Raw genomic sequence first — 12,305 nt, 5'->3', positions numbered from 1 at the left:
AAATTTCTTCATCTGGTTTAGTTAAGAAGTTCTTGTGGGCTGGAGAGAGGGCTTAGCAGTTGAGGCACTTGGCTGCAAAGCCTAAGGATCCAGATTCCATTTTCCAGGCCCCACATAAGCTGGATGCACAAGGTTGAGCATGTGTTTGAAATTTGTTTGCAGTGGCTAGAGACCCTGGCATGCCCATTCACTTTCTCTGTTTCAGTAAAAATAACTAAATTTTTTAAAAGGACGTTATTTTTGTTTTTGAAAGAATGTGGAAATACCAATTGGCTGGTTCAGTGTCACGTACATATCCCGTAGGATATACTAAGCTAGGATCAGATTGGGGAACAGGGACAGAAAATAGAAGTGGATTCCATTACTCACTGAAAGCTAACCAAATGCACAAGGATTGAGTTTAAATTTGCTTTTTCAACTGGATTTTGACATGTTCAGTTTTATCACTAAAGGTCCCCCAACAGAATCAAATAGATCCAAACCACTAGACTTCGGGATACTGATGGCTGGGTCTTTGGTCAGGAACTACACATGGGCAATTCTGCCAGATAACATTCTAAAACCCTTCCAAAGTGAAGCTCTGTAGTACCAGATGCGAGTGGGCTGAGGTTAGAAGTAGTCAGTTCTCTCATTTTGGGCAAGTTACCTCACCTTCCTGAGCCTCTCCACTCTTCCATGTTGAATGGAGATGACAGGATCTGCCTGAGCATGTCAGTCTTATTAATCCTGCCATCTAGGCCACCATATCAGATCATTTCGTCTTATCCAGTCTTCAGAGTATTCAACACACTTTATCTCTACACCTAAAATGACTGATTTTTATCAAATACACATCATGGGGTTCAAATATTTTGTAGTTCTTAAGGCTCAGAGTATATGCCCACTAAAACTCGGAAAAAGGCAAACAAGTAAAGAATGATATTAAACCACAAAATCATTTTTCTTTGCACAAGTTCACTATTTCTTCCACAAGAAATCTCTACAAGAGATTCAATAAAGATAAGCTAATTAGCTAACAGAAGGAAACGCTGCTTTCTCGGAGGAGTCTCTAAATGAGTGGGTGTTGCTTTGTTTGGCTTAAGCAAAAATGTAATGTAGATAAGACTATTTTTACAGTTGTTATAAATATCAAAGGAGAAATGTTTTTGAGAGAGACTTCCATGACTCTGTTAAATGAGAAGCCCAGATCCACAACTGTGTGGTTAAAAACAGAAGCACAAAATGACAGCAGGCTGCCTGGACGGACTCTGAGTCCGATCACACTAGCAGTGGGGACGTAGCCGCCCCGGCAGGCAGGATAAGCCTCTCATCGGGGTAGGATGCCCAACTCCCCCTGCCCCAGTCAGCCAGGACTGCGGTGTGTTTTACTGCAGCAGCATCTATGCCAAAGCGGAGACGCCACGCCCTGTTAGTGCGCAGACCGCGCAGGCTGCTCCGGTTGAGAGCAAGCCCAGGGCACTGCCGTCCCAAGGCGCATCCACAGTCAGTGGGGCGGGGGCAGGGCACAGGTGCAAGTGTCCTATTCCTCTGACCCGACTCAGCTCTTTCTATCCTCAAAGTCCTGTCATTTGTGTTATGAGGTTTGCTCTTTCTCCCGCGAGGGCTCTGGCAGAGGTGGGGCCCTTTCATACCTCCTTCACTTCTCACCCACCAAAAAGAGAAAACAAAACTCTTTGTGTGCTTGTTTCAGGAACCAGAGAGTAGGAGGACAAGTCAGGAAGCAGCATTATTCTGAAAGAAGCTGGGGCGAAGGATCAGCATGTCTGGAAGCAACAGGTGTTTCAGGGAGGGGAAGCTGCCAAGCCCACGTGGGCCCCCAGAGGAAAGAAGCGTGAAGGACAAGGACAGTCACAGAGAGAGCATTTCAGCACTAGTCACCTTCTCTGATGCTCTTGCGCTCTTCTTGCCTTCTTTGCTACTTATTTTAGATGTTATTTTAGATATAAAGTTACAAAAAAATACTACAAACAAACCTTTCACACACCCTTCACCTGGGTTTCCCTCAGGTTATCATCTTTTATAATCCTAGTACAATATAATGATCAAAACCAAGAAATCTGTCTTGGTAAACAGACTGGGTGTGGTGGTGCACACCTGTAACCCAGCACCTGGGAGGTTGAAGCAGGAGGATTTTAAATGCAAGGCCAGCCTGGGCTACATAGTGAGAGCCTTTCCAAAAAAAAAAAAAAAAAAAAAACAGCAAAGAAAAGACAAAAACAAGCACCCTCCCATTCACCCATGACGTATTCAAGTACTCCAGTGGATGCCTGACATTGCATAGCACTACGCCCCATTTAGATACACACACGTTCAGTAAAATATTCCTCCTCCCTTCTTCACAATTGCATGGAAAGATTTGTTCTTAGCATAGATCCCAGCAATGTCAGCACACATTTCTTGGCTTTATCACATTGAAAACTTTGGCCTTTACACTTAAAGGGAGCACTTCAGGCCTTGTCCTGGTCACCAGCACCACCACCCTTATGTTTTAAGTTGTCATGTAGCACGACTGGGCGAGCGGTGGCAAGAGAGTGTCAGTGGGAATGAGCAGTGCGGTGGCTGTTAAGTGGGTAGCGCTGGCTATAGAGACCAGCCACCCTCTATGTGGGACAGCCCAAGGCTTGTTCTGCTACTCACACAGGCATGAAATTCAAAACGTATGAATTGTCAAGTTGGAATTTTCCATCTAATATTTTCAGACTGTCGTTGAGCACAGGTCACCAAAACCTCTGAAGACGAACCCTCAGATAAAGGCAGACTACAGTTTACTTTTATTAACTTGACTACAAACATTCACACTTCCTCAGTTTTTCTACAGGTACCTTTTTTGTTGTTGTTGTTGTTCCAAGCTAAAATCAAGCCCCTCCCTGCATTCATTTACTTATTAGGGATGAGTTGCCATCGTCAGTCTTAAAGGTTTGGCATGTTGAAGTGCTTAGGTATGTTGTGGCATGTCTCTCAGTTTGGGTTACCTTAGCGCTCTCATGGTTACACAGGTTTATGGACATATGAGAAGACCTCACAGATGTAATGTTATGTTCATTGCATTATATCAAGGCAGCCAACAAACTGACCTTGGCCACTTGGTTACTTGCTGAAAGTCATGTGTGCCATGTTAATGTTCCTATGCCCCCCCCCCAACATCCCACTTCCCTCTGCCTTTGTATAAATCTGACCATCACCCTGGCCCCAGATCGCTGTTCCATGAAGTTCTGCAGGAGGTGGGCAGGCTAGTGCACAGATCGCCAGGGAAATGAAGGGTTAAACCGGCTTCTGTGTGCTGCTGGTCCTGTTAAGAATCCCAGGATCCTCCTCTCCAGACTGTGCCACACAGGGGAAGGAAGGAGCCTGTGTTACCGGAGTTGAAATAAAATCATCTGGAAGCGTTTTCATCCTGAAGCCTTCAGAAACAGAGGCAAAACACTAACAAAAGCAATCTGGGGCATATGGCATTCCTTTCAGTCATACACACTTCTAATATAAATCCTCTAATCATTTGTATCTTGCTTTTCAGGTTTATTGTCAAGTCAAGTCTCTTTTATTTCTCTCCAAAGAATGAAAGTGCCTGTCTGAAAGACATGAACTAACTACCAGGGCAAAACTGCAGGCTCAGCGGGACTAGGCAGGTCGAACTCGCTGTAAGTGCCATGAAATAGTTTATTCTTTTTCATCTCCTTATTCCTCTTTTATTGTTATTATTATTATTTTTATAATGAGACTACTGATACACCCTGATGATGAAGTTTACAGTCTCCAGAATTGGGGGTGGGGTAGGATGGTTCCGGGCTTCTCTGTCGCTAGGTGGCGCTGCACATCACATTCAAATTACGTCCCTCTCAAATCAGCCAGAATTTTGTTTCTAACCCTTGAAGGAATCTGTCTGGCATGTGTCTGATGACATTATTAATAAACACCCCCACTTCCTTTTGCATATTTGCTGTCAGGAGACAAACTGCACAATGGGATACAGGACTCAGGTGAGCTGAGGATAATGGTAAATGTTCAGGTGAATGAGAAATGCAAATATTCAAGAATTAGGAGAGAATGTGAATAACATTGCCTTGTTCCTAAATATTGACTTCACGCAGGTTTGTTTATTAACTGAATAATTCCCCATACAGAATTTCTTAGTTGTATCAAACGAGATAAAGGTTTTGAAGTGCTAACAAGCATTTGCTAAGACAGTCTTGTCAAAGCAAAGACTAGGGAGAAAAATATTACTTCAGGGCCATTTCTTCTGGGTTCATATGATCAGCACTTATCTCATAAGACCTTTAGTTACAATCAGAATCCATCATTTAAGCAGAAAATATTCTCCAACAGACCAAGAAATGGTGCTCTGGTTTTTAAACTTGATTTTATTTATTTAGTTAGTTTTGGTATTTGGGACAGCATTTCACTAATTAGCCCAGGCTGGCTTCAAACATGGGGGCCTCCTACCTCAGCCTCTCTAGTGCTGAGATTATAGCTATGAGACAACAGGTTTGTCCAAAGCAATGCTTTTTATTAGCCAAATTATAATTACTTGGTAGAGGAGGATCTCTTCTTATTGGACTGGTGGCAGTTGCAATTTGCAATTGCTGAAAAGCATCCCATAGCTGGAGGAGACCCCTTTTGTAACTGTTTATATCAAGGACATTTGTTTACTTTGCGACCAACACTCCCCTTTCGTGATGTGAACATCTGTTCTATGTAAGGTTAACTCCTGTTGTCATTAATTGCATGGGCTTATTTAATTCCCATGACCCCTCTAAAATACAGACTTGGCATTCTTCTTCCCTGGCCAATCAACCGATTTATTTATATGAGACAAACACATTTTGTCCACAGTGTTTTGTTTTTCAGGGAAGGGCAGAAGATCACAATGCCGTGGTGGATTTCCACGTAGACAGTCTGAATTTTCACACAGAGTGCATCCGCATATTATAAACCTCATCATCACAAGGAAGTATATACACAAGGTATTCCAATTCCAGTACTCGCCAGAAATGCCACCATTCAGTGCCTACCCCATACTCCACAGGCCTGAGAAGCCTCCCCCCCCCCCGCCCCCGCCACCACCACCAAAACTACCTAAAACCCTCCTACTTATAAATCTCGCCCCTTCCCCAGGTACTGGGGACCTGGTCCTGGGCGCACACATGCAGGAAGTAAGCTAATTTGCTTATATTGCTGGTACAATCTGTTGTAGGGAACAAGGCCAGAGTTCAAACACTCAGCAAACCCAAAGCCCCTCAACCTCTACAGGTGGGCAGGGCTGAGTCATAATTCCTAAGATTTACGTGCTCAGAGGAAATAACTCCCTCCTCCCTGGCACACACCGTCTCTGGACTTGGGTCCAAAGCAGCCTCTCCCCAGTGTCCTGCTGCCCCTCCCTGCTTCCCAGCATTCTCAGCTTGCTCTGCGGCCACAGCCTCTGGACTTCAGTCCAGATGACCTTGCATGGGTGGCCAGGCTCTGCAGCTCCATTGGCTCAAATTTCAGTTCAGACTTTTCATGCAGAAGGGGCTCCAGTGCGGGAGGGTGGGGACTGGCTCTTGGAGGTACTGTGTAGCCTGCAGCTGCTTCCAGCTGCCATGAATGCCGAGTTCTGAACCACAAGCCTCTGTTCAAATCTCCTCTTCAATGGCCTGGAGAAACCAGGCCATGATCATGTGGGGGGTCATAAAACTTAAAATTTTAATAAAGTCAGGAGAGTACTAACTCCAAAACTCCAAGAAATCTTTGATCTTCTTGTACTTCTAAAGTGATATTCTTCTCTGCTGAAATGGTCCAGACTTGCTAAGGAAAAAGAACTAAAATGTAGGACATAGACATGCTGTTACTACAGACTGGACAACTCTGCTTCCTATCCTGTGCCAAAATAAGAGACTGACATGCAAGAGAAATCACTTAAAAGCCTATGTGCTTATGTGGACAGACAGGCACAGACAGGGCTTCCTTCTGAATCTACAGGTTTTGTACCCAGGATTCACCCAAGTGGAGATCAAAGATTATTAGGGGAAAAAAATCCCCTGCATCTGCAATAAGTATAAGACCTTTTTCCTCGTTATTCCCAGGGCAGTAGAGCATAACAATGACTTCCACGGCATTCACATCGCATTGTGTATTAGAAGTAATCTAGACCTGATTGAAAGTACACAGGAGGATGTGTGTAGGGTATGTGAAAGTATCAGAGCATTTTACATGAGAAAAGTAAGCTGCTTGATATCTATAGAGGACTGGGACCAATCCCCCGCAGAGGCTACAGAATATATATATATATATATATATATATATATATATATATATATATATATATATATATACATACATACACACACACACACACACACACATATATATATATATATACATGCATGCATGTGTATGTATATATGTGTGTACATATGTATGTATGTGTACATGTGTGTGTGACTGCAACTAGGTATTTTTGCCTTTGCACAAAAATATGGCATTCCTTTTATTTGGTGCAGGTATAATAAACAGGAAGAAGGGGGCCTTCTAATTCAATTCTGGGCTCACCTGCTCTTGAACGAATGAGGCAATTGCTCTGGACTTCCAGTAAAGGTCTCAACATTTTGAAGCCAGTGAAACTGTTTTCCACTCTTCCTTATGAACTCAGCACGCACGCACACACAATGGAGGGAGCCTATTCATTGCAAAGGATTGCTTTCCCATGACATGCAGGCCACAGACATTTGTTGCACTGATATCATGTCTGCTAAATTAAGTAATGCAGAATGCTTTCTAAATCCCAACAGGGTGGAGGCTCAGACCCAGAAACTCCACCGAAGTGCCCTGGATCACCATGAAGAAACCACCACACGATGACGACACCTTGCCAGGAGATTGCTGAGGGAGTGAAAACACTTTAAAATCAATACGAATAATGTGTGTCCTGTTTTGAGAGTTTGAATCGCAAATTCATTATCTTTAATGTCACTTGTTTTCAGAAGAGGTATTTGTTGGTCTACTCCAGAGATTCTGTGTGTGAGACATTTCATTTTCTCCTCAGTGAGAGAAATGAATAGAAACATCTTATTAATGGACATTTATAACTCCCAAACTCTTTCTCCAAAAGACTTGCTCAAACTTGATAATGGCAACAGATTTGTCCCTTTGTAAGGACAGTAGGGGGCACTGTCACAGCAAACTGTTATGACAAACAGTCAAACAGTCAGAGAACAAGAAAAAAAAACACTACACATTTTTGGATTCTTCTATGTCAATAACAATCTACAAATATTATACAGACTTTTCTCTTCCATAATTCACTTCAGGGTGCAAATTCTATTTTTTTTTTTTTTTTGTCTTTCTGCTTGTATGTGTGTGGTCTTAAGTGTGTGGTAGTAGAAATACTATATTGCAAATTTGGGGCGACCACTGAAGATCTAACCAGATCCCTTATTATTCAGCATATTAACTAAATTTTAGTAGCTAAAATGCACTTAATAGTTGAGAGACATTCTTAAGACTTTTAATTTTTTTCTTTTCTTTTTTTTTAGAGAGAGAGAGAGAGGGTTGTATCTTCAGTCTTTCTCACAAACATCAAAGTTCAGAGGCAAGATGAAAGAGTACTATGGGGAAATTTCATTAAGTAATCCCATAAACCAGGTACCATAGGTTGGATTTTTAAAATAACAATTTTCTATTTAATTGAGTTACATTTAAATTTATGCATTCAATAAAAATACATAGCAAATGGTAAAACAAAGACATTGCTCTAACACTTAGAAAATTAAATTCACCAAACCATGAAGTCTACTGTGCAGTTATTTTTGTAACCACCATAAATTGCTTTCTATATAAGCCCTCTGCCGAAATAAACAATCCAAGGAGAGATTGACTTTATAGCATGCATCTAGTTTCCAAAGGAGAAATCAGCCTCTAAGTTTATGATTTTTTCTTTTCTCTCCTTCCTCTATTATTTTAATAGCTGTGTTGCTTGTTCCCTTGAAACTTTCCTTCTTATACATGATTTCAGAAAGTTACCCAGAAGAAAAGATCTAAGTCTGGAGACCTACTTTGCCCTCAGATGTTTGTTGCTGGAATAAGAAGAAACAATCCCACCTTGTGGAAATAAAATATATATGGCAAAACAAACATAAAGGGTTTTAGTAATAAATATTTCAGTGTATTTCATAGTACCTCTGAACCCAGCATTGGCCTACATGGTTCAGATGTTCGGCTAGAAATGTCCCTTCGAGCACTGTTCGAGGCCGCATTGAATGCAGGCTGCTATAGATAAGAGTTGTAGGGTCTTTAATCACGTCTTTCTTGTGTCCTTGATAAAAAAAAAAAAAAAAAAAAAAAAAACAGAGCTGCCTTTGTGTTAAAAAGAAGGACCTGTTGTTTCCAGATTCAACAGGTCAGTTTTATAAGAACTTTCCAGAGGATATAACATAAATGACAGAAACACAAGGAGAGATTTTAAGTGGCTGATGATTTTAAATGATATATGTTCTGTATCAGGGCAAGGTTGTTTGTTTTTCTTTTCAACAAATGGAAAGTTACTGTTTTAGAAGTATTTAATGCTTGAGTTTGATTTTGAGATCCAAATCTTTTCTCATGAGTTGAATTCCTATAAATTCAGCTCCTGAAACCAATCCGAGGGTGTGCTTGACCCCACAAGTAAATAAACTTGTCAAAGCATGTCCATTTCTGTTTTATGAATGGCTCATTTAGTAGGCTCTAGCAATATATCGGAATTGTAAGTTTTCTAATATTGTTTCAGTTACGATAATGAGAATGAATATTTTATGAACAAGCTGTACTTTATAAAATGGAAAATTCTAGCCACATGAATTTTTCTTGAACTTGGAGGGGAGGGGGAAAAGTCAATATTTTATGGCAAGCCAAATCCAGGCAATGGAAGAATTTATTACATTTTGGCTGATTTTGTTATTAAAGGCGATCTGAATTTGAAATGGGCAAATTTAAGCTTACATGCTAAATGAGACTTACTTCCTAAGCTATATTTACAGGGCTCTCTGTGGTGGACTTTTTTATTTTTACTCCTTTTCTCTCTCTATATATATCTTTATATATACACACATATCTATATGTACATAACATATATATATACATACTCCCATACTTGTAAAGCTAAGTGTTCAAAGATCTTTAGAAAAGTTTCTATCGGCCCAAAGACAAAAGTTATTTTGCCTATAAATACCAAAATTTACTTTAGCAACTCATTTCTTGCCCCAAACATAAGTTATTACCGAGGAAATGTTCTGTAAAGTCCAGTGACGGGTTGCTGGCATCCGCGGGGGTTGGGGACATGGATTATCCAAACTTACTAAACTCTTTGGCACTTGACACTTTCGCTAAGACTCTATATTACTTACCACCTTGGGCAAGTGTCTGGCAAAGGGTCAAGGTAAATAAATACCTCTGTGAAGGCCATGTTAGCCGCAGGGAATTGCCCAAAAGATAAAGAAGAAACAGAAACACGTTTCCTTGGGAGAAATACCCTATGAAAGAAGGAGAGACTTCTAGCTTGGAAGAGAGCTTTTTGGAGAGGCTTCCTGCTTTTCTTGTCTTTAAACTACTGGGGAGATTTCAATGATTTGTAGACAGGGGTAGACTAGCTGTTTGAGGAGGAGGGAATCCCAAGAACTAAAATCAAGGGAAAACAAATTCCCTCCCCCTCAACAACATGCTCCTCCCCCAAGGGAGAGGTCCCCATGGTGTGTGTGTGTGTGTGTGTGTGCGGGGGGGGGGGTGTCTTCTCAACTTAGGGACATCTACTGATGACCTTTGGCCTTCAGCATTAAAAGGGGGACTAGGGGATGGAGATATGGCTGAGGTTCACCAAACACTCTCCCAGGTCTGCGGGGCTTAGAAGCCCCGGCTCCTGACTGTCCCCCGCCCCTCCCCGGCCTGTGGCTCTGGCTCGAGTCCTTTCGGAGCGCTCACTCACCGGTACCAGTCGAGACCCTTGTGGTAGCTGCGGTCGAAAAAGTGGGGTTCGGCGCCCACGGCGCGCACGTCGGGGTGCACGCGCAGGAACTCCAGCAGCGCCCGCGTGCCGCCCTTCTTCACGCCGATGATGATGGCCTGCGGCAGCTGCTTGCTGCCTTCGTCCAGGAGCAAGGCCAGGGTGGCCGGTGGAGCGTCGGCCGCGCTGCTTCCAGCCCCGGAGCCGCCGCCGCCGCCCGGACCCGCGGCCAGCGCAGGCATCCCCTCGCCCGCGTCCTGATCGCCGTCGTCCCGCGGCCCGAGCGGTCGCCGCCGCCACGGTCGCCCTCGCTGGCTCTGCGCGGCCTCGGGCCACCTCCCCGGCACTCCGCCGCTCCCCGGGGCTCCCGCCTCCTCGCCGCCGCCCCCCGACAGCCCCACGACCGGGTCGGACAGGGTTCGGCAGCGCTCGGCCAGGCAGTAGAAGACGTAGAGGGACGTGAGCAGGGAGCCGAGCATGAGCAGGAATTTGCGGAAGATGCTGCGGGACAGCGGCTCGGCGGCCGGGGTGGGGTGCGCGCCGGCCGGGCCCGGAGGGGCCATCCTAGCCCGTGGCGAAGTCGGGGTGCGCTCGGGCCATGCTAGGCCCGGACGGCGTCAGATGCACAGACATCCGAGTGGCGGGACCGAGCGCTGGACAGAGGCCGCATCGCCCTGGCGCCCTGCGACCTCGGGAGGTGACGCGGGAGCGCCGGAGTGAAGGGGACGGGAAGGGAACTGCGGGACGGTGCTTAAGAAACCATCGTCTTAGGTCTCCGAGGCGCCCAAGTCCGAGCCTAGCAAGGGTACAGCTCGCCCCCCCTCCACGTCCCCGACAGTCTGTGCCAAAGGGCGACAGAGGGTGGTGGTCTTGGTGGCAGAGAAGGGGTGCAGCTCTGCCCCTGCCCGGAGCAGCCTCTGGGCACGGATCTCCGCTCAGCACGCGAGCATCTCTAGCTCAGTCCCCAAGGAGGACGCGCGCGTGGCTCCGGGACCGCGGACTTGCTAGGACTCCCAGCAGGGTCCACAGCTCCGGCCTCCTCTGGCCTTTTGATCCGCCTGGGCTCCGGATCCCGGGTCAGGTCGTCTCCGTTGGGCTCGAGCTCCTCTTCAGTCCCTCTGTCCTTGTGGGACTCTCCTCCCTCCCCCGGAGCCTCTGCACTCCTTCTCCGTGCGCTCCGCGAGGTTTCCAAACTACCCTCGGTCCCCACCTGGGAGGCGGCGTGCAGGGACCGAGCTGCTCCGGGACCTGTCAGCAACCGCAGGCACCTTGCTCTCAGGCACTCCCCCGCCGCCACCCGGGCGGCAGCCACCACACGTGGGACGCGAAGGGCCGCAAACTTGGCGGTGACGTCAAGGGCCCCTTGGACCCGCGCGGCTGGGTGCGGAGCTTCGGCGGCGCAGGGGCCGGGCCAGTGGGCTGGGAGGGGTGGGACCGCGGAAGGTGGCCGCCCAGGGGTCCTGAAAAGGGCGGGGTCCGGGCGACGCCCCCACCCCACCCCACCGACGCCTCACCCCGGGTGTCCCAGGCAGCTGCAGCGACTCCCGGGATGGTCGGGCTCACAGCTAGGAGCAGCCATCCCCGGGGGTCAGACTTCCACCCTGGCGGCCATACTTTGCACCAGGGGCTCCTAAACCTGTCCAGTTCAGTTTAGCCCTTGGCAGCCCTTGCGGTTTCCCACATCCCCGGCTCTCTGGCCCCTGCTCCCAGGTCCTCCTTCCGCGCTGGCCCTCCCCTGTCCATCGCCCTGAGCCTCGCCCTCTCCTCCGAACCTTGGGAAGTTCGGTTTGCCGCGGTTCTCGCAGCGCGCGGCATGCCACGCCCCCCTTGTGCTGGGCAAGAGAATTCTCAGCCACTGCGTGTCTATCTCCCAACTGTGCGCAGAGGCCCGGAGCGAAGACCTTGTTTCTCTTCTCTTTGGTTTCCCTTTGGATTTTTGTTTTATATGATAACAATTCCCCTCCCCAGACCTCGAAAAGAGGAAAAAGTCCTTATGAGATGTGTCAAAAAAATACAAATAAATAAATCAAAGGCAGAAATTGGAATTAAAAAGAAGATGCACCTCTAATTCCAAATTTTTGATGATGAGCACTTCCTGCTTGTACACGTGTGTGTGTGTGTGTGTGTGTGTGTGTGAGTGTGTGTGTGTGTGCGCTCTGCACACTTCCGAATGGGCACTCCAAGGAGTTAAAAATCCTTTTCTAAACAGTGGTTTCCTCTTTCTCTTGCCTTCCTGACCCTGTATCCTTTTCCAACGCTCCCCAGAGGAAGGGTAGGATTCGCCTTGCTGGCTCATGGAGGAGTTGGAAGGCAGGGAAACTTGAGGTGCGTTTTTTTTTTTTTTTTTCTTTTTAATCCA

At 46.1% G+C, this 12,305-nt stretch overlaps 1 protein-coding gene across 1 annotated transcript in view; it reads right to left on the bottom strand.

The window, feature by feature from the left end:
• Hs3st3a1 (heparan sulfate-glucosamine 3-sulfotransferase 3A1) overlaps window positions 1–11,274 on the bottom strand; it is a 105,182-nt gene extending 93,908 nt beyond the window's left edge. Inside the window, exon 1 of the mRNA XM_045131648.1 lies at window positions 9,929–11,274. Coding sequence (XP_044987583.1) covers window positions 9,929–10,509 — 581 coding nt within the window. The 5' untranslated portion in view covers window positions 10,510–11,274. The remainder of the gene's footprint in view (window positions 1–9,928) is intronic.
• Between the last annotated feature and the right edge of the window lie 1,031 nt (window positions 11,275–12,305).

Source organism: Jaculus jaculus, chromosome 12 (genome assembly GCF_020740685.1).
Source record: "Jaculus jaculus isolate mJacJac1 chromosome 12, mJacJac1.mat.Y.cur, whole genome shotgun sequence".
NCBI classification, from domain to species: Eukaryota; Metazoa; Chordata; class Mammalia; order Rodentia; family Dipodidae; genus Jaculus; species Jaculus jaculus.
Note: the sequence above shows the minus strand (reverse complement) of the source record. Positions and strands in the feature narration are given on the sequence as shown.